Genomic DNA, 22115 nt, shown 5'->3' on the forward strand with positions numbered 1-22115 from the left:
CGTCGCTGTCATCTGAGAGTGAACCAATAACCCTCACAAATGTCTGGGGCGGGGACCCTCTCTTCTGCCATAGCTCATGCAGTGACTACCTGAGAACCTACAAAAGGCCTTGCTTGGTGTCACCTTTCTCAAAGGTGCTAGCACCCAGATCCCTCTCCTTATCTGGGGTGGAATGGCTGCTGAGAACCAGGCTTACTTGTTCTACAGTAGGGGTATGCGTTCCAGGCTTTCTCATGAAATACCAAGGAGCCCTCGGGAGCAATCATCCTCACGAATGCAGGAACTTTGCTGTGAAGAGAGAAATATTAGATATGTTTTCAATAACACTATCACTTCTTTATTGGCATCTATCAGACTGCTTCAAAGAGCACTGTAATGAAAGGCGATTATGTTCTAAGCTTCATGAACTCTTGTTTAAGATTGTTATCAACAGTTTTATTTTCATTCCCAAAGTAATCAGGGGGAAAATTAATATAAAAACAACAAAATGATTAAGAATACGTTTAACCATATACAGCATTTTAAAAAATTGAAGCAATTCTTTCTTATGTGCCTTTCATCTACTTCCCTAACGTGAAATCTAAGAGTTAAGTGAAGCTATTTAACGTGCACGGAATACATACAACAGACTTTCTCTCATGTAGATTACCCAAATCTGTTTCTTTTTTTATTTTTATTTTCAATTACAGTTGACATTCCATATTATTTTATATTTATACTGTTTCTTAATGCAAAAAAAAAAAAAAAAAGAAGCCCCAGAATACGGGAGTATCCCCTAAATAAGTCTTTTAATACACATAACAGAATAAATCTAAAGAAAAATGACAATATGAAGGACCTCAAGTAGAAATGAGATATTAAAACATATCCAAGTTTAAAATTGTGTAGTTTTAAAAGATGAATGTCACTTGGTGCCTCAAGTATGGTCAGAAAAGAGTTAAATATATAATACATGGTGAGCTTGTGCAAATTCGTAAGATAATCAGGAAAAATCCCAACCGATAAAAAGGACAAAGGATATCCACAAATAGAATACAACTGGTTAAAGAACAAGCAGATAAATCAGGCTTGTCAGTCTTCTAACAAATGCAAATGAAAAATGATCATTTTTATGTAAAAGGAGTTTTACATACACAGGCTTTTCACACAAACTGGATTCAACTTCCAACATCACCACTTGGAAGATGTGTGACCTTGGACATATTATTTGGCTCTGAATTTCCTCATGTGTTGAATAGAGTTCACATTATCCACTCTGCAGGGTTATTGAGGGGATTCGATCAGATAATATCTGTAATGTGTTCAGCACACTGCGCAGTACAATGAGTGCTCAATAAATGGTCGTCACTCCTTTTTAATTATAAGCTGACATGGGGCTGGGTACTTTCACCTGTCTTCTTCATTTAAATCTCCTAATAACACTGTGAGGTAAGCATTAATTATTTCATATAACAGCATTTAAGTGGCTAAATAACTATATCAAAACTATATCCTCTAACTACAAGCCCTATTACATATATATGTGTGTGTATGTATATATATATATTTTCCATATCAGAGCTGCTTCTCTGAGAAATTTCAAGCACAACTTAACTTCCTAAGCTAAGAGAAAGAAAAAAACTAAGTAAACTTGGGACCCAAAATGGACTTCCAGGCCCATAATAAGACTGAGCAGTTGACCAGACAGACACAAGATATAAGGAACCCCATTCTAGCCAGAGAGCTGTGTGGTTATAGGAGAGGTGGTGTGGATAGCCCTTTTGTTGTCTCCTCTGAACATAAGAGCAGGTACACGATTTGGAGCTTCCACTATTGTGGCTAATTAAATCACTGGAAAAGAAATGCTCAAGTACTACTATTACATATATATGGCAGTACCAGTGCGATTCCAAAGGCATCAAGAGATTTACCTGTGCCTCTACATCGTTAAAATAATAAAGGGGGGCTAATTCTTTAAGCACTTATTCTTTTCAAATCTTGGGAAGATTCATGCAAAGGGGTATAACTTCAGAAAAATTAAGCCAGTATAACTGAAAATACTATCACATTGAAAGTCAAACAATATGTAGCAGTCCAAATTATTTCTTCCATTACTAAAGAACTAGAACCAAAATCCCTTTAAATGTGGGTGAGGTCTCATCAGGGTATAATGTAATATATGTGGGTAAATTTTTTAAATACAAGCTACAAGATCATCTATCTGAGAGTATGACCAACAGATATATCAACGGTTCATTTGGTCAACTTAGAAAAAAAGCAGGAGAAAATTAGCTGTGTACTAGTTCAGAAACATATTTTAACACTATCTCATTTATTCCTAGGGTGCTCAATAGTCTAAAAACCTTAATATTCATCAGAAGTTCTAAAACAGGAGAAAATTGGTAGTCAGTCATTAAAGTTCACCAAAAGCCAAATCTACAAGAAAGCTTTACTATTTCTTCAGCTTGCTCTTAAACTGCCTATTATCTTATTTCCGAGATGTTTTTTTCCACTATATGAATTCCAACAATTCATTTTATGTTTTGAGTTAGTTAGGAACAACCAAACCTTTGAGCCAGTTTTGTTTCCAATTTACTGGCTTTTTACATTTAACAAGAGAACACTAACAACACATCTGTCCTCAATGAGAAAATGAAGAAAATGCATAACTGGAGTAAATAAAATTAAATTTCAATTCTGTTTTACAAGAAAGGAACTTTCATTAATGGCAACTTTAATATATTCTGAACAATTCAAGTGTGCTACTTATATACAACTGAGAGCATATATATCATTCCCCTACCTAGTATCCCGTAGGAAGTCACTTTGGTAAAATGCAGGAAATTCTGTTTTGGAAGCTTAGATTTCAGTCTCAGAAAAGGGACAAATATTAACTGAATTAAAAAAATGGAGCTAGACCTTCAAAAACAAATTAAGAGGGACATTCCTCCTCTTGTTCTCCCAAACTATTCACAAAATGTTCTCACAGTAAACCAGCACTCCTGATAATGCTTGCCTCAAGGTAAACATATCTAGATTTCAGCTGTTTAAGACTTAGCCACATTATAATGCCTAAGAGCACAAAGGTTCTTTGCCAATACAGAGCCTTCCTCCAACTGAAGATTATTTAAGAATATTTAACTTCAGGGTAAAAGTCAACCAAAGTGTTTTATCAATTGTGTTGAGAGGAGATAATATTAACATCTAACCTCAATATTGTTAAATGGTAGTAAACCTGTCGGTTTTGCAGTAACACCACTTTGTCATAGTGATAGAAGGAAAACAAAGGGCTTATGTGGTTTAAAAGATACATAATAAAAGACCATAACGTACACTGAACTTCTGACCTAGGAGTATTCTTTTTTAAAATGCTGTTTCTGAGATAAATGATACCTTGGGAAATCATCTCAAACTGTACTTTTCCCATGAAATTTTTATATATACTTGTAAACAAAATGAGTAAAACTATCCAAAGATCTACTTTTCCATCCTTCTCTATCCTGTGGATAAACATCAAAATGTAGAAAACAGAGAATTTGAAGACTAAATTAATTTGCCATAAAATAAAACAAGGAATTGCTTTTTTCACTTTATAATCAACTGAAATATACCTTAAATCCACAGGGCACCTCATTCATTTACTTAAGCAAGTACTTAACTGTGTGCCAGTGTGTCAGGGGATGTATAAATAATGGTGTGCAAACAGGGACTATCCCCACCCAGAGCTCACCTTCTGGAAAAGAGAGCAGAAAACAGCGGTAAATGACAAAAGGCAGAGAATTACCTCCCCTGAAATGCAGTGACAGTAAGGAACAGGCCGCCTGGGCAAGGATGCTCAGGAAGGCTTCCCTGAGGAAGTGACATTACAGTGGTGACCTGAGGGTGAGGAGGGCCAACCACATGAAGAAATGGGACAAAGGTCCTAAAAGAGCAAAAGACTTGGCCTGCTTGGGCCACTCTGAGGCCTCCAGCATAGCTGACTGTAGTGAACAAGAACAGAGAGACACAAGCTGAGGACAGTGAGCAGAGAGATCACAGGGGCCCATCTTACAAGTTAGAGTTTGGATTTTATTCTTTGTATGATGGGAATTAAGATGGGAAGCAACTGACAGCATTAAGAAGGGGAATGACACAACCTGATTTAAGCTTTAAGATCATTCTGGTGTTGTGTGGAAAATGAATGGGAGTGGGCTAGAATAGATGGTGGCAAAAATTAACTCAAAACGGGGTAAATATCTAAATGTAAGAGCTAAAAACATAAAATTCTTAGAACAGAGATTAAATCTTTGTGACCTTGGATTAACCAATAAAATTATGACACAAAAAGCATAAATAACAACAAAAAAAAGGTAAATTGGACTTCATCAAAATTAGAAACTTTTTAAGCTCTAAAGGATACTACCAAGAAAGTGCAACAACAACTCAAAGAATGGGCAATAAATTTTGTAAATCATTTATCTGTTAGGGAACTAGATCCAGAACATACACAGAACTCTTAAAACAACAAAAAACAACCCAATTGGGTAAAAGATTTGAATAGATATTTCCCTAAAGATCTATAAATGGCCAATGCACATAAAGAGATGCTCAACACCATTAATCAGCAGGCGAATGCAAATCAAAACTAAAAGATATCATATCACCTCACACCAACTATGATGGCTACTATAAAACAAACAAAAACCAAAGACCTGCAAATAACAAGCACTGGCAAGGATACAGAGCCTTCGTACTCTGTTGGTGGGAATGTAAAATGGTACAGTCGCTTTGGAAAACAGCCTGGCAGTTCTTCAAAAAGTGAGGAGTTAGCATATGACCCAGCAATTCCGATTGTAGGTATTTACATTTATTTAAAATGAAGAGAAATAAAAACATACACTCAGAAACTGTACAAGAATGTTCATAGCGGCATTATTTACAACAGTCACAAGAATGGATGGCAAGAGAACAATCTGCAGATAATTGGAGAAGTTCAAGAAAGAGATAATTGTAACTCGCTTTACTGTAGTGGCTATGAAGATAGAAGAATGAAGGAAGAAATGGAGCGACGGGGAAAAATTATAACTTAAAACTCCCTAATTCGTGGGAAAGAAATAAAATAACCAGATACAAACTGTTCAACACATGAAAGATAGGATACAAAAGTTTTGGGAAATTGTAAAAAAAAAGAGAAAAAAGTAGTTTTCACATAACAAAATGGGGAATAGCAATGAGAAATGAAGTCAGTTGACCCATCAACAACCTGGATGCTGGGGTGCCAACACCCCACACAGTAAAAATTAATGTATAAATTGACTCCCCAAAAGCTTAACTACAGTTATCCCTCGGTATCTGCAGGAGATTGGTTCTAGGACCTGGTGGACCTCAAAATCTGCAATGCTCAAATCCCTAATATAAAATGGCGTATGATACCACATACAATTGGCCCTCTGCATCCGTGGATTTTCAACCACTACTCTAAAGTACGATTTTCCTTCTGTGGTTGGTTGAATCCACGAAAGCAAACTCTGGCGATACAGAGGGCTGACTGCATATTTATTGAAAACACCCGCATATAAGTGGAACCATGCAGTGCAAAACTGTGTTTTTCAAGGGTCACTGTATACCATACAGAAGAAACAATGTATTTCAGTAATATTTCTGATATTCTTCTAGAATAGGATCGCTCTTGATTTAGAAAACTTTGAACTGTACAAAATTTAAGACTCAGAACTATATACACACACAAAAAAAATTATGTGTTGATGGCTAATTCTCAGCTCAAGAACAAATTACTGTATTAGGCTGTTTATTAATTTCTTATTCAGAGATGCTCTCTGAATGTACATAATTTATAATTAATCTTTATATTCTCAGGTGATTTAAACTTGTCATTTTTAAATGTGAACATAACTTTATTTCCTGGCAGATCATTCTTTTTGCTTACAAAATTGAGCTCTTAACTTGAGCCACATGAAATTTTAAAACCATTTTCAATAAAACCTCTGCTGTTTTAACCTTTGGGCAACAAGGCCATTCTACAGTTGACAAAGCTTTATGAATTCTCCACCATCCAGGACTGACTGAAGATGGTGAAGGCATAATGCTTATAATGAATAAAAAAAAAAAAAGAGTAAATCTAAATTTCCCTAAGAAAGGAGAGAAAACAAAACAAAAGGTCTGGTGAGTGTGTTCCTATGAGGTCTCAGGAGAGCTTCAAGTTTTTCTCTGAAATAACCACCTTCAAGGTTGCAACACATTTTCTTGCCTTGGTTCCAAATTCTTTACCCAATAAATTATGTCTTCCTCCCCACCATCCACCATTAAGGGCATATTAAGCAACTTAAAGAAATGTACTCAAACTTTTGTGGTAAATGGGGTACAAGACAAATATGTACAGATATGGACATATATGACTAGGTGGCAAAATGAGCAGAATGACAAAAGTGACGGAGTTTAGGAAAGAATGTAAGTAGTCAAGGAATGCCTTTGCACAGAACAGATCTGAGCTGTGCTTAGGAAGCTGAGCAAGTTATGAGGGACCCAAAATCAGAAGTGTGTAAGGGGCTGAACAGGTCACTTTGGAAAACAATGAAGAGACTAGCTTACTTAGAGCCAAAGGTTACTACAATGGGGGATATGTGGATAATTTTGAGTACCTTGTTGAGTTTAACTTTATTTTGAGAGAAGACTTGAGACTTTAAAGATTTATGAGAAAATAGGATATGGTAAAATCCATGGTTTTGGAAGAACTTCTCTGTAAACTCCTTTGCAGCTCACTTCAACAAATGGAAAATATTCTAACTCTCGCACAGGACTTCAGTAGAGCCAAGTGAGTAAGAGGGCGAGTTCTGGAGTCACCTGGTTGGATTCACGCCATCTCTGCTACCAATTAGCAGGGACACAGGGGCTACATACTTAAAACTTTCTGGACCTTAGTTTCCTCACTAGAAAAGGCTGCTGTGGGAAATAAAATGAGCTACCACTTAGGGCACTTACAGTGACCAGCACACTGTAAGAATATATTAAGTACCAGACCCTATGCTTAGAATTACCATTGGTGACTCCTCACTAGTGGAAGTTATCAAAAGATATGGAAAGAATCTCGTTACCCCATAAAAAAGATTGAAAGAAAACAGACATCTGAAATGTCCACTAAATTTTGGATTTTTTAACACCTTGCCAAGATTGTTCCTCAATCTTCTGGTTGAGATTAAATGTGTATATCTTACCAACAAGTGTTTTGCTGAAATGGGAAGGCACACTGGCCGGGGAATCCAGAGACCCTGATTACAGCGGGTAAAGTGGAACTCAGAATTTCTAGTATCTCAAACGTAAAATAAGGTGTTGGTGGCCTTAGCCAACCTTACCTTTAGCCATCCAAGTTTGCCAAGTCTGCAATTCTATCAATGCTATACAATGACAGTGCACAGAGCACTTCAGGTTTACCCAATGGAGTAAACACTAGAAAAAAGAACATATATTATTATACACATATTTAAATTCCTTAAGGAGAGAGCTCTAAAACTCTCTAGGAACTAAGGGTATGTCTTCAGCATACTGATGCTCTTATAAGATACTGAAGTCTGACAGGGCTACACTGACAGCCCTGTGTCATCACTGCGGTCTTCCCTATGGCACAGTGAAGGCCTCCGGATTTACTAAATGAATCTTTGCCCTTCAATAATATTCTTATCCTATTGCTATTTGCTTTCGGTATGACACTGATGATTTTGAGTGCAGACATCTAACTGCCCTTGCCCCATGACCATTCCCTCTCCCAGACTACGGCAACAACTTGTCCCTGTTTTGTCTTCATTAATGAACAGGTTTTTGGTTGTTTTTCATTACTGTCAGGGTGGCTATTATCTGTCACACTTCTTGAGAGCCATTATTGTCTCCTTTTTTCCCTTCCTGTCTCATGCTTCTCCATGCCTCCATTCAGTTGCCATCTTTGTGAGATAAGGCCAGCCTTCTATGGGCATCAAACAGCCCTCATGATCCAGTCAGACCCCCTCCCTCCCTTCTTATGAAACACCTGTGTTCACTGGGTTGAGTGCTCATTGTCAGGCACTTGGGACTGCCTACTTGTGACCAAAAGAGCACGGCATTAGAATCAGAGATTGTAGGTATCAGTCACCACCCTACCACTTTTCAGTTGTGTGACTTTGGGTAAGTATGTACCTTAGTGTCTTCTTACATACAATGTATACATTGCCTATTTCTCAAGACTGCAATGAGGTGTAAATGAGCGCATAAAAGGGTAAAACAAAAGGGTACTATGGAATAATTTCGACTCTTAGGAATGAAAAAACTGTTCCAGAAGGCTGAGTGCACAAGGAGGCTAGCATCTAGAGAGCCAAAGTTTTCCTTTATTTAATCCACCAAAAACATGCGAGGAATTCTTGTTCTCATCTCCAAATACACTCTCCAGAGCAATAATATCTCTTGCACTAACTATATTTACATACTCCTCTTCAACTTAAGAGATTCGTTATTTATGGTTAGAGTGTCATCTAAATCAAATGTTTCAAAAATAGTATTTATCGCTTTTTCTCATTAAACAAAAATACAGAAGAGTAAAGAAATTTTTAAACCACATTCTTAACATTTTAATGATGCTCTTTCTAGCCTTTTTATCTGATTACTTTAAAAAAACATATATATTACATATGTATACATATGAATATTTACATATTTAGCAATTGGTCTTTTCCATGTAATAATATATCAAACATTTCCCCAACCTTCCAAATCTTAGTTTTCGAATGACGAATTTTAAATCTATGTTAAGTTTATTCACATAAAGACATCACAGACCAAAAGAAAATTTAATATAGATAACTTTCTGGTTTATTTTAGAACCCCCCGAGCTGAACGTTTATAATAAAGGAAGTTTTATGTATTGGTAAAATTCAATTAATGAGTGAATGTAAAATGCTAATAAAAAGAATTCTGAGGGTACATAAGTTAATCAGTACTATAAATATTACACAGATTCTACCACGTAGAATGCTAAAATTTTCTCTTAATTGACACATTTTTAAGATATATTCATGGGGATATAAAGTACAACATGGGAAATACAGTCAATAATATTGTAATAACTGTGTATGGTGCCAGGTGGGTACTGAATTTATTGGAAGGATCACTTCATAAATTATATAAATGTCTAACACTATGCTGTACACCTGAAACTAATATAAAATATTAAACGTCAAAAAGATAAAAAAAAAAGTAGATGGACTTAGGGTACAAAGTAATTTAAAATATTAAACGTCAAAAAGATAAAAAAAAAGTAGATGGACTTAGGGTACAAAGTAATAGAAACCATGAATAAGACAGTCTTTATGGATAATTGATTGATCAGTTTTTGCCTTCATTAAAACCTGCATCAGAAACAAAGAAATGCTGTGTTCTAAAAGAAAATAACAATAAAATTTAAGGTTCTATAAAATGACAACCTGCTTAATATTCATGTGTCTCTATAAATCAAGCAGTAGCCTTAAACTGAGACAATGTGAAGAATACTGATCATCACAACTCATCTATAACTTTTAAGGAGCTCTACAAAACACAGAGTTATTCATTTCACTACAAAGAGACTAAAGACAAGATAAAAGCAAAGACTCCCTCCTACCTTTAATAGACTGGGAGACTATTGCCAAAACAGCCTCTTGAAACCATTACTGGTCTTTTGTCCTTGGATAAATTTGGTATGTATTTTCTATTTTAAAATATTTATGCCGAAGATAAGAGATTACACTGCCAAACTCAGGAAAATGTGCAAAAGAACTTCTACAAACTAAGCAGATAAAAACAATAAACAAAGGATTTGAACAGTCAAGTCACACAATTCAAATGGTCAATTAACATGAAAAGACAAACTCACTAGTAAAGAAATGCAAATTTAAACCAGAGACTATTTTCTACGCATCAAATTGGCAAAAATTAAAAACAGAAAAATATGGAAAAATGAACACTATCAAACTCCTGGAGGGAAATCTGGCAGCAATATCAAAATTTGAAATGAGCATGTCCTTTCAGCAATCCTACTTTTATGAATTTCTCCTAGAGAAACAGTAACCTAAGGCGTAAAGACATTTATGTACAACCATGTTCATAGAAATACCATTTTTAACAAAAACTATAAAACACCAAAAAAAAAAAAAAACCGCTGCCAACTTATCATTTAGAGAATGGATAAGTAAACTATATTATGTCCATAGTAAGAAATTTTTCTCAGCTTTAAAAAGAATGACATGGACATTAAATAACATGGAAGGAGGTTCACAATATATTATTGCATGAAAAATAAAGCAAACTGTAGAACCATATATATGGTATAATTCCATTTATTGTACGGAACAAAAAAATCATACAAGTGATATGTCTGTTTTTTAAAAAATTTATTTGAATATGAATAGAAAATGATATAGAAGTATAAACTAAATGGCTTCTAGTGTTTTTCTTTGGAGTTATGGATATAGGATGGCAAGAGATGGCGATGAAGTTTTTATTTTATTGTCTATGTTGTCTGAATTTTTTTATAAGCAGATATATGACTTTTACAATTTAAAAATAACCAATAAAGGGGGGAAGAGTTCAAAAAATTAAAATGCAACACATTGTCATATAGAAATTTTAAAAAGTACCTCAGCACATCTACTAGTAAGTTAGATAGCTACACGCTTAATAAGTAAGCTAAATATTTAATGTAATGACTAAGCATCAATTGTGACTACCCTTCTTACCTCTTTAGGTGATAGATTTTGTGTGTATACTGTCCCTTTTCTCCATCCTTCTCATAAGGTTCATTCTTTAAGACTTCAATTCCTTCTCCACCACCAGTCTCATTCTTACTAGCTTCTGCAACAGAGTAAAGCTGCCCAACTTGATACTGAAATTTCAGAGAACAGAATTTCAATAAGTCAGTAGTAACTGTGGAAACCTCTTACACTAAAATCTTACTATAAATGATATAGAAAAGCATTTCCAAACCATTTAGCACATATGTTCTACGTGAAAATGTGACTCAAATTAGAAGTTAATGTTTAGGAAGACACATAATCACAGAGCTCAAGAAACTCTAGTATTTTACAAGATTTCCATTACTCAAGAAAACTGCTAGTTACAAACACTCTGGTGCTTTAATATATACTATCCACTTATCAAAAAAATGTCTTAACATTAACTTCAACTTTTCGAATAATAAGTATACATTTGTATTTTCCAAAGCATTTTCACATCTATTGTATCTCATTAATTTTACAAAATTCTGAGAAAGGTATAACATGTATATAATTATCACTTTGCCAATTAAGAAAACTGAGCAACCAGAATACCATTCTCAATAATAAAAAAGAGAGATATAAAGTATAATGATAAAAGCCTGCAAATACAAAGAACCATTACAGTCTAAATTTTAGTAGACCTCTGGGGTCTTTTTTCCCATGACTTATATATGAGGTACCCAATTTGGCCTTTGTCTGCCTAAACAGAAACAGTATTGGGTATCCTGGACCAGAACTGTGAACTGTTAAGTGCTCCAGTAAACAAACTGTTTTTAAAGTATTATAAATACACAAGTATTACCATAAAAGGCAAGGAACTGCTAATAGTGGTTTCTATTTCATTTTAAAGTGAACCAGAATTTGCAGTGGTCTGTGCCAATACCTGCGGGTGGGCAACATTGTTCTATGCCAATCTGGAGTCACTAACCATTCCGACATGTGATAAAAAGCAAAGTTCTTAGGTTTTAATTTGCTCCTAGTGACTCAACCATGGCACCATCTCTAATCTCTTCAAATCTGGCTAAATTTCTTCCCCTCTCCATGAAGACAGCCTGAAGAAATGTTTTTCTAAGTGTATTTTCAAAGAAAAGCTACCTCTAAAAACTAATAATTCAAAACCAATTATTTTATTTGTGGTACAAAAAGTAGGGGTAGTTGTAAGCTCCATAAATATTCACATCTAAAAAGCCCCTGGAAATATGATGCTATTCTGCAGATTAATTTTAACACACAAACACATCTCCTTCCCTCCCCTCTCACTCCAATTTAGAAGGGTTTAGGAAGGTGCAACCAAACATATTTCTTAAATGAATCAAAAATAAGTTTCTGTAGGATTTTAGACGGCAGAGATGACTATGTGTCTTCTTTTGGTTTTTGTGATACAATGTGTTGGTCCAGTAATGCTACAATCAACTTTTAAGTTCTTCAAAATGTACTTTCAACACTGTCATATTTTAAAACTAGAATTAAAATGTCTCTAAGTCAAAGATAAATGTGATCTTGGTCAGGAACAGAGTAACACAAATTTATATAGAAACAACTAAACAACAGTATCCAAAAAATATTCTTAATGGACTAATATTTTGTGGTATGCCACTAGGCTTTCATTGAAGACAAGAGGTGTGTTTACTAAGTCCGAGTATAACAAAGATCTGAGATTATTTTGGGTGACAACACCAAGACTCATAAAGATTTCAAGTTGCTTCAAGTAGCTGAAACCAAAAGAAAAAAATTAACAAAAACGAATGTCAGTTTCCACATTCCAGTTCAAACAATCAATTATACAAGAATAGGGATGCCTGGCTTTTATTGAGTGTTTTAACACAATGAAACCTCAGGCAATACTGAGATATATACAGCTCTGTTCAAGTCTACACTAAACAGTACCAGAGAGCTACTCGTTTTTAGTTCCTGCATTTTATTTTTCTGTCTTCTGTCAGCTGTCACTTCTTAGATTATCAGTTTGTTTTGTCCCACTTCCAATTCACTGCTTCTAATCCTTTTTCAGCTCTAAGAAAACCGGATAACAGAGCAAGTGCAAACTGTGTAAGTTACACAAGGACTCAGAGGGCTTCACATGTTTTGCAACATATCTTGATTTCTCAGAAGTCATCTCTGCTTTTATCCTCATTCTTGGCCATACTACAGATAGCTACAACTGCAGAACATGCAACTTCTGAATGGGTGATATATTTCTGTATCATGTACAGATCAAGGGAGACAATAATCTCTCACAGTTATGTGCTAGTCAGACATCTGGAATATTGTTTTCAGTTGAGACTAACAACTACAACACATGCAGTAGTGAGACCAGCTGGTGAGGAAGTCTAGAGGTCATGTTATATTAGACCAAATGAACTTGCTGGGAATTTTTAACCTTGTAACCTCATGTAGAGAAGATGGAACAAGAGGGATTGAGGGAGGAGAGAGAACTGCCAAAAGGAAATCTGAAAGGTTATCGTATGCAAGACACAACAGGCCTATTCCCCTCTGCTCAAGTGGAAGGAACTTAAACAACAGTCAAACATTACAGGAAAGCAGATTTTGGCTTAAAATAAATACAATGTTTAAAATAGCCAAGAACAAGTAAAGAAGGCTGCTTCTTTAAGCAGCAAGTTACTTAACTTTAAAATGCTTAGGTTGAGGCAAGAATCTCCTTTTTCTGGGATATAGTAGACAGAATAACTGCCCTGGACAGGAGGTTAAACTACATTCTTTAGATCTTTCCAAAACAAAGCAGTGTTACAGAAATTCATTTACAATTATCTGCGTAAGAACCTGTTATACACTTTAATTCATTTTGTCGCATAAACTAAAACGTAAAGAAAATGAATACAATGAAAACATGACTTTAGGTTAACATATCAAAATAGACTGTATGAATAAAATACAGAATCAAACAAGACTTACCTCCTGAACAGAACAGGGCAAAACCACACGACTAAAAAGATGGAAGGAAAAAGAATGTGTTACATATGAAATAGGCAGTTTTAAAACAGATCTCTTATGTTTAAAAAAGCTTCTACTTTAAATCCATAGCTTGGAACAAGGATGTTATCTATGAAAGAGGATTTTTTCAATGCCTATAGCTCTAAATAAGGGTTTTTTAATGGAAAATTAAACTACCATTCTGGGCTCTCAATGATCACTGGCATTTAGCGTCCTCATTGTACTGGGACCCCAAAAATTACGTCACTGCTTGTGAGGAGTAAAGAACAAGAAAAAACTCATAATTGAAAACTGCAGGGTACAGAATGTATTATTTGTACACTGTCTGGTCAGGCTGCCCTGATGAAATTTTTAGTATGGTTTCATTATCCAACTATACACTATGCATTATGGTTTTATGGTCCTTCTCATTCAATGTTATGAATGATTTCTACCCAAAATTGATCCCCATTACCCAATTATTCCTCAACTTTATTAAGAAAAAAACAAGTAAACAGTCCTTCAGACTTTATAAGAAAAAACTTTACTATGGAAAATACCCTGAACCTTATAACTATAACCCTAGGTAGATTTAATGTAAGGTTGATTATATGTTTGACTCTGTCCAACAGAGTTTGTTATTGGACACACAAGGACCCATAAGGAGGCTACTGCTCCTGAAGATGAATTCCAAAAATATATGTATATGTGTGTATGTATATATTATGGCTAATTATTTTATATCAGAATATTGAATTTTACCTCCAGATTTTTATAGGGAAGTACCTTTTTCCACCATAAACTCTTAAACCTATCCTTAAATATCAATTGTCTCATGATAATAGCTGGTGTCCAAAATAGCAACTTTTTTCTTCTTTTTTTTTGGCCTGGTCCTTCTCAGACTTTTCCCTCCTATTAAGCAAACTACACCAGAGCCATTTAAAATCTTATTTTAACTCTTTCTATTATAAGGAATGGGGGAAGAAAACCTCAAGGCAGTCACCTTGATTTTCATTTTATAGAAAATTCCCAATAGTTTTTTTCTCATTCCAACTGCTATTCAGCTGCGTTTTCTACCTACTTCTCTCTCCCTATTCTCCTCAAACATCTGTGCTTGAATACTCACATCACCTTAATCTCCAACATGTATAAAATATGTCTCCTGTAATTCCCTCCTCCTTGACTACTGGGGATCACTCATCACTCTTTGTCTTTCCAATAATGGTCATCTAAAGACAACGAACATTCTCGAAATCACAATGGTTACTAATTTCTATTCTCATCAAGAATAAAGTTGATATACAAAGTCCTTTCATACCTAGTCTAAATTTTAGTTGTCTCCTCAGGTACACAATAACTCGCTCACTGCCTCAGTAAGAGAAAATATACTGGGGTGGAGGGAGTGCAGTGGTCAGGGGGAAGAGTAAGATATAGTTTGGGAGCATATTTTGAAAGATTTAGATAAAGATAGAGAAAAAAAGATATAGGTTGTGAGAATATTTTCAGAGCCAACAATATAACGGTAAAAAAAATCTATTAAATTTATTAGGTAACAAGGAATCCTGGGAAGTTGTTCCAAAAAGTAAGAGACATAATTACAGCTAACCTGAAGAAGTCATCTCTAGGTGCTTAAAAATGTTGAGAAGCAGGAGTGTGGGGGAAAGTCATCTTTGAGGAGGCTGGGCAAGGGCTTACAAAGGCCTGAACCAAGATGATGGGCTTCAGAGGAAATGGAAGGAAGGAATACAGAGGAAAGAGACTTCCCTAAAGGTTCATAAAACCAAAGAATCTCTGTTGAGTAATTTTAGCAACTGCTCATTAGCATGAAGATACCTATTTTTATATAATAACACTTCTAGGGAAACCTTTACACAAAATGAAAACGACTGATTAAAATACTCTGAATGAATGAGTCAAATAATTTCAAGATTTGTTTAATAAAAAGTAAGAGAGAAGAAACAGGTTTTTATTTTCTGTTAAAAGCAGTACAAGTATCCCCTGCATTTTCAAAGTTCGCCACAGGATTTTTGCTTTCACAAAAAAAAAAAAAAAAAAAAAAAAAAAAAAGAGAGAGAGAGAGAGAGAGAGAAAATAATGTTCAGCAAGTTTCACAGGAGATGTCATAAAGGCAGCTCTCACCTGCGAGCGGCAAGAGTGGCCCTGCCAAGCTTCTTCCCTGAGAGCTACACTCAGGTTCTCAGCATCAAGCTGCCAGAGCTTTTAAACTGTGGGCATCTCTGCTTTATCTCGATTTATTTTGTGCATCTGTTAGCAAGATGTGTCTTAAGATATCAGAAAAACTTAAGAGAGCTCACAAAGGCATTATACTTAGTGTAAAACTGGACACAAGCATATTTGGTATGATTTTGTAGGTCATTTTTTTGGGTCTGGGAATTCTCAAAACTTTTTTCATATAGAGCTGACCCTTGAACAATATGGCTTGAACACGGCTTGGAACGGTGCAGGTTCTCTTATACACAGATTTTTTTTCCATTAAATGTCTGTGCTATTTTCAGTCTGCTGTTGGGAGTCTGAAGATGCCGATCAACCATATGCATTGATCTACACGATTTTATAGAGGACATGAGCATCCACAGGTTTCGGTATCTGTTGGGGTCCTGGAGCCAATTCTCTCCCTGTGGGTACCAAGGAATAACTAAGTTTTGGGGAATCAAAAGATACTCAGATTTTTGACTGTGGAGGTGGGGTTGGTGCTCCTAACTACCTCCCACTGCGTTGTTCCAAGGGTCAGCTGTAAATTAATGTTAACAGCTTCTGCTTTATGCCATTTCAGCTAATGAAAGGTTTCATGGAACACTCTACTTTTGGATAGTGGGAGAAACCTGAACAGGCATACCTTGTTTCACTACAATTCACGGATATTGTATTTTCTTTCTTTTTTTCTTATTTTATTTTAGTTTTTATAAAATGAAGGTTTTGGGCAGCCCTGTGTTCAAGAAATCTATTGATGTCATTTTTCCAATCTGCTGAGATGATAGTTAGCATTTTTTAGCATTATTTTTTAACTAAGGTATGTACATTTTTAAAGACCTAATGCTATTGCACACTTAATAGACTACAGTGCAGTGTAAACATATCTTTTATACGCACTGGGAAACAAAAAAAAATCTGTGTGACTTGCTTTACTGCGACATTCACTTTATTGCGTTGGTGTGGAACCAAATCTACAAGATCTCTGAAGTATGCCTGTATTTGAAAACTTTCAAACTTCTCTAAAAAGCCTCATGAAAATAATTTTCTAAATGGAACTAGCAACTAGTTTTTTAAAACCAAGACTTTATACTAATGGCAACTTCATCTACTGCTTAAGTAACAACTTGAAAGGAAACCCCACCCTGAAAAATCATTTCTAACCTTTTAATTCACTTCAAAAATAGATGGTATTTTTAAAGAACAAATATTAGCCAAAGTATTTTATAGTATACCAACATCTTCACATAGGAATGATCTATTCATTGCTCTTGACCAAAAACAATTTTAGAAAGCTGACTTGTGAGTAGGAAGGATCATTTTTTTCATTCAAAAACACTGAGTACTTACAATGTTAGACTAGAAGCTGGGCTGGATATTGGAAATACTCAAACAGAAAATAAAAAGTCTACTTTCGAAAAGCCTAGGAGTAAGAAAAATTCTAGAGACATACTTAAGGAGTGAATATCAAGAAATGTAATTTGTAACTCTTTAGGAGAAAATATTATACTTTGGATACATTTTGACATTTGTTAACTCAGTGCACTCAAATTTTTGTAATAAAAATGGTTCCTAAAAAGCACAGTGTGCAAATTCCCAATGAAAATTGCTTTCCATGAGTTACCTTGATACGCCTCACATAACTGACAACAGACTCTACTAAACAATTCACATTTTAGGAGGGAAGAATGAATGAAAAATGACGATCTGTGATCTAAAATCAGTTCTGTAACTCAGGTCCTATGGGACCTGCACCAAGTCAATTTCCTTCTGTCTTACATCCTCCATTTGTCTTAATATCTGCCACCTACCTACTTTATACAAAGAGTAACAAATGAGATAACTCACATGATACATTGTAAAAACTGGAAAAAAGTTTTACATAAATCCGAAGTTCAATACTATAAATCAGATTTTACTGAAAATGTGTCTTTTCTCAGGATCCCTGTCACTGACTAAAGTTATCATTTTTCATTAATTTACTTACTGAATGCTTATTATGTGCCAGGGACTATTCTAAGAGCTGAAGATATGGAAGTGAGTAAAGTAGACAAATTCACGGAGTTTACATGTAGTAGAATACATACAGTAAAATACAAAAAATAATAATTATACTGCGTGGTAGATGGTGATAATTGCTATGGAGAACAATAAAGCAGGAAAGGCAGATACCAAAAGGTGGGGGTTGCAATGAAGTCTTCAGATAAGGACTACCTAAGAAGGTGATGATATTTAAGACCTGAAAGAAGGGCGTTAATGAGATGAGGGAAAAGCATTCAGACAAAAGGAACAGCAAGCATAAAGGCACTGAACTGAGTTTTTCCTGGAGTAGGGGAAGAACAGTGAGGAAGTGTGTGAGTTTGGAATAGGCAGGGAAGGGTAGTGAGATCAGGGCCGAAAAGAAAATAGTGCAAGACCTCTCAGGCTCTTGTAAAGGCTTTGGCTTTTATTCTCAGCGAGACAGGGAATCTTTCGAGGATTGTAAGCTGACTCCTGTCGCTTCTTTTTTAAAAGAAGTTTGAGAACTAACACTAAAATAAGGTGTCCGTAAATAGCTAAATTAAGCCAAAATTTTTATTTAAGAATTTAAAATGAAAACAGCATTTGAAAAACGAAAGAACGGGCCATACTCGAAATCTCTAGTTGCCCAAGGGATGATGACGAAATTGAACCAGCTGTGACAGCTGAACAATCACTGCCAACCAGATTTCCTGTGATAGTCAGTTTTCGGGGTGGAAAACACCGTAACTTTTCAACAAAATCACTTCGCCGGTCTAATGCACCTGGAAACCTTTCTATTTGACAGACCACGTGTAAACACATCATCTCAACTCCGTAAGAGGTGGAGCCCAGACTGTCACCCCACCTTAAAGATGTGGAAACTAAGGCTCAGAGCAGAGAGATGGGTTCTGCGGTCAAGTCAACTGAGCTGCACAGTGAAGGGCAGCTTTTCCAGACTCCCGGGGCTCCTGCATAAACTTCAGGACGCCTACGTCCCACCTCGAGTTCAGACACCGGGGCTGCCTTCACCCAACGAGCCCATCTCCCGCGGGTTACAGGCAGGCTCCACTCCAGACGACAAATCACAAACACAGTAAGATCCACCACGTCCCTCACCCTTGGTCTCACCCGTGGGACTGGGGGTGGGGGGTTGGGGTGAAGGCGGGACTCAGCGGAAACTCTCGGCCGCGCCTTCCCGAGCCACGCGCTCCTGCCGGGACACAGCCACCTCTGCCTCGGGGGAGAGGGCAGCAGTGTTACTGCAACGACCATGGTGGGGGGAGTGTCTGGGGATGCGCGGGGGGAGGGGACCTCGACTGGGCTGGGGGCGCGGGCCGGGGGGAGGGGGCGCGCGCAGGGAGCGGCCGGCCCGAGGCTCACTCTTCAGGAATATGCTACCGTTTCTCAATCAATGAACTTCCCAGCCCCGCCGTCCTGGGGGCGCGTTCGCGCCCACGGATCCACTCACAATTCCTTGATCAGCACCATCTTCCCGGAACACCTTCACAGCTGCCGCCGTTGCCACCGCCGCCGCTGCCACCGCCGCCGCCGCCGCCGCCGCTACCGCCACTTACTGCGCCGGCGTGGCCCCGCCTCTCTGACCACGGAGCCACCGCAGCGCCTGCGCGTCCACACCCTTCCGCCGAGACGCGTCGCGTCAGCGCGCGCGAGGGGCTAGCTCCGCCCCAGTTCCGCGCCCTACCCTGGGCGTACGAGGCCTCCACTGCGGCTGCGCAGTCGGCCGTGGGGCGTGCGGCTTCTACTGCGGCTGCGCAAACTTAGCGAGCGGTTGCCGGTCTCCTCCCAAAGGCTCCTCCCTACAGTCAATTTCCCTCGGGGCATAAGTGCAGCCTACGCTTTCTGGTGAGTGTTAGAGTCGGTTCCTTGGAAGCCGTTTTCTGTGACCAGTACTACACTCTCACTGCATTTGAAAGGAGGCCCGCGTTCTTGACGGACACCTCACTTTCAGAGCCCACATTAAGGACTTCTCCCGGGTTCTGGGGGCCGACGCCGCGGTTCTGTTTCCCTCAGTGGGCCCATCAGATTCCGCGGTAAGAGATTCACCTGGCTCGGGGCTGACGTGCATATTCCAGAAGCCTCGTGAGTGCAGCCGTCTGACCATTACTCACCTTGCTAGGGCCACACGCGTTCTCCCAACGCCCAAACTCACCCCTGCCCGAGAACCCAGAATCCCACACTTGCTGTGATCAGACAGGAGGTGCGTCCGGCACTCCCGACCCAGTTTCCTATAAGTAAGACTCAGGAAACAGACCTGTTCTGGGAAGTGCAGTCACAGTGTAGGCCCCACGCTGCCCTCCTACCCATACCCTGGGTCAAGCCTGAAAGCCAAAAGGTGAACCTTAAGATTTGTAGCCCAGGGTTCACTTGCTTACACTGTGCCAGGCACAGTTCTAGGCACTGAGGAAACATCTGGAAACACTTGACACGGTCCCAGTCTTCGCTTGGAAAGTAGAGAATTTGGCATAGTGCTAAGTGCTATGAATAAGATAAAGTAGAGTAATGGGGGAAGCAGAGTAATCATGAGAAGGACTTACAGGAGGCCAGTTTTGAGTCTAATGTTATAAATAGCACAGCCAATGAAGATAGGGAGAGGCATTCCCTAGAGGAAAACAGACCCTGAGGGTATTTGAGGAGCACTTAAAGGGCAGGTGTGGCTAGAACATCTTAAGTGGGGGGAGGGAGGGCAATAAACTGGGATTAAACAACACTAGACCATAGTAAAGAATTTGAATTGTATTATAAGAACCATGGGAAGCTGTTGAAAGGTTATTGATAGAATTAAAATGTCATTAAAACACATGTAAGTTTATATGATATATTTGATACTGGAATACACCTTATGCAATTAGGGCTGCCTCAAAAGTAATAGTAAAATATTTACCAAAAAGCTAGAAACTTCCTCCTAAAGTAGTACCTGGGATTCATTCAGTTTCTGTGGTGTGTGAAGAAGCACTATGCTCTTTAAGGGAGCTTAGAAACTGGGAATAACTTCTATTGACTTGGGCACCTGTTATATGCCAAATACTGTACTAGGTAATAAAGATGCTTTATCTCATTTCTCCCTTAGAACATAAGTATGAGGAAGGTATTTTAGCATGCTTTAGAAAGGGGCGTGGGGTGGCAGTTCAAAAAGCCCAGTTAAGTGACTTGTGCAAAAATCATTCAGCTAGTTTTTTAACAGAATCAGTTTTCAAATCCAGGTTTTTAAAACTTCAAAGTCTCATCTTTACACTGACTTTTTCTGCATAAAAATAAAAAGTCGAGGCATACAGACAACCTATGACATAATTGTTCTCAGTTATGGAAAGGACATTATGGTCAAAATCCAGAAGATACTTAGACGTAAGAATAGGGAAACTACATATTTGAATATTATACCCCTGTATCTTAGTTCAGAAATGTTATTTAAGATCCAAGAAGGTAATATTAATTGCCAAACTTATAAGTAGTCATTTTATATCACAGTTCTCTGCAAATGTTATGCAAGCTAAAAATATAAATAGCTTTAAAAACGGATAAATTTATGGTTGGCATGCTTTATCAAATATTAAGAAAAATAAGGGTGTTGTAGAGCATATCTGTAACTTTGTCTTTCCACAAATGTTCACTAATTCCATTGCCTGGATAGCACAGTTACCGCTCTTAGTACTAAAATGTTTATAAAATGAAGAGATAGTGTGCTGGATGGAGCACAACTCTGAACTAGTGTGCAGTATGGTCATTGTCTCCCTTTCTCATCTAAAGATTCTTACTAAAACATTCAATTGAAAACCACAAAGATAGATTAAGAAAGTAACCAGTTTAGATGTATTTATTGAGGGAAAAAAAACATACTAATTCAAAATTGTCTAGGTTGGTAGAAAACACGATATCTCTAACTGAATTGTACATTACAACTGCTCGAGAGAAAAATGGCAGAATGTGGGAATATTGAAGAGGACTAGAGAGTAGGAAAGACATGAACCATCACTCCAAAATAAGAGAGACATGTAAAGAAAAAGACAATTACACTTGAAAAAAATTAACAGAGTTCGATTGTGTGGTATCTTCTTGCTTTAAAAGATGTTGAATCTTGTGCATTTTTACCAATATGGACATAAGATGGGCTATAACTTATTAGTACTTTGTCTCTGAATGTAGAAAAGATCCAACCTCTTTAAGTCTCTTGTTCCCTGTTCTAACTTTTAACCCTCGACACAGGTT

General features: G+C 37.2%; 1 protein-coding gene and 1 long non-coding RNA gene across 2 annotated transcripts in view; one reads left to right on the top strand and one right to left on the bottom strand.

The window, feature by feature from the left end:
• Positions 1-19509, bottom strand: part of PITPNB (phosphatidylinositol transfer protein beta) — a 61874-nt gene extending 42365 nt beyond the window's left edge. The window contains exons 1-4 of the mRNA XM_006904871.2: positions 19360-19509; positions 13662-13692; positions 10713-10858; positions 197-288 (exon numbers count right to left, since the gene is read on the bottom strand). Coding sequence (XP_006904933.1) covers positions 197-288; positions 10713-10858; positions 13662-13692; positions 19360-19379 — 289 coding nt within the window. The 5' untranslated portion in view covers positions 19380-19509. The remainder of the gene's footprint in view (positions 1-196; positions 289-10712; positions 10859-13661; positions 13693-19359) is intronic.
• Positions 19510-19633: 124 nt separating this feature from the next.
• The window catches only part of LOC112480309, a 59588-nt gene continuing 57106 nt past the window's right edge, over positions 19634-22115 (top strand). The window contains exon 1 of the long non-coding RNA XR_003046551.1: positions 19634-19754. This is a non-coding gene — a long non-coding RNA (uncharacterized LOC112480309). The remainder of the gene's footprint in view (positions 19755-22115) is intronic.

Source organism: Pteropus alecto, unplaced genomic scaffold (genome assembly GCF_000325575.1).
Source record: "Pteropus alecto unplaced genomic scaffold, ASM32557v1 scaffold190, whole genome shotgun sequence".
NCBI classification, from domain to species: Eukaryota; Metazoa; Chordata; class Mammalia; order Chiroptera; family Pteropodidae; genus Pteropus; species Pteropus alecto.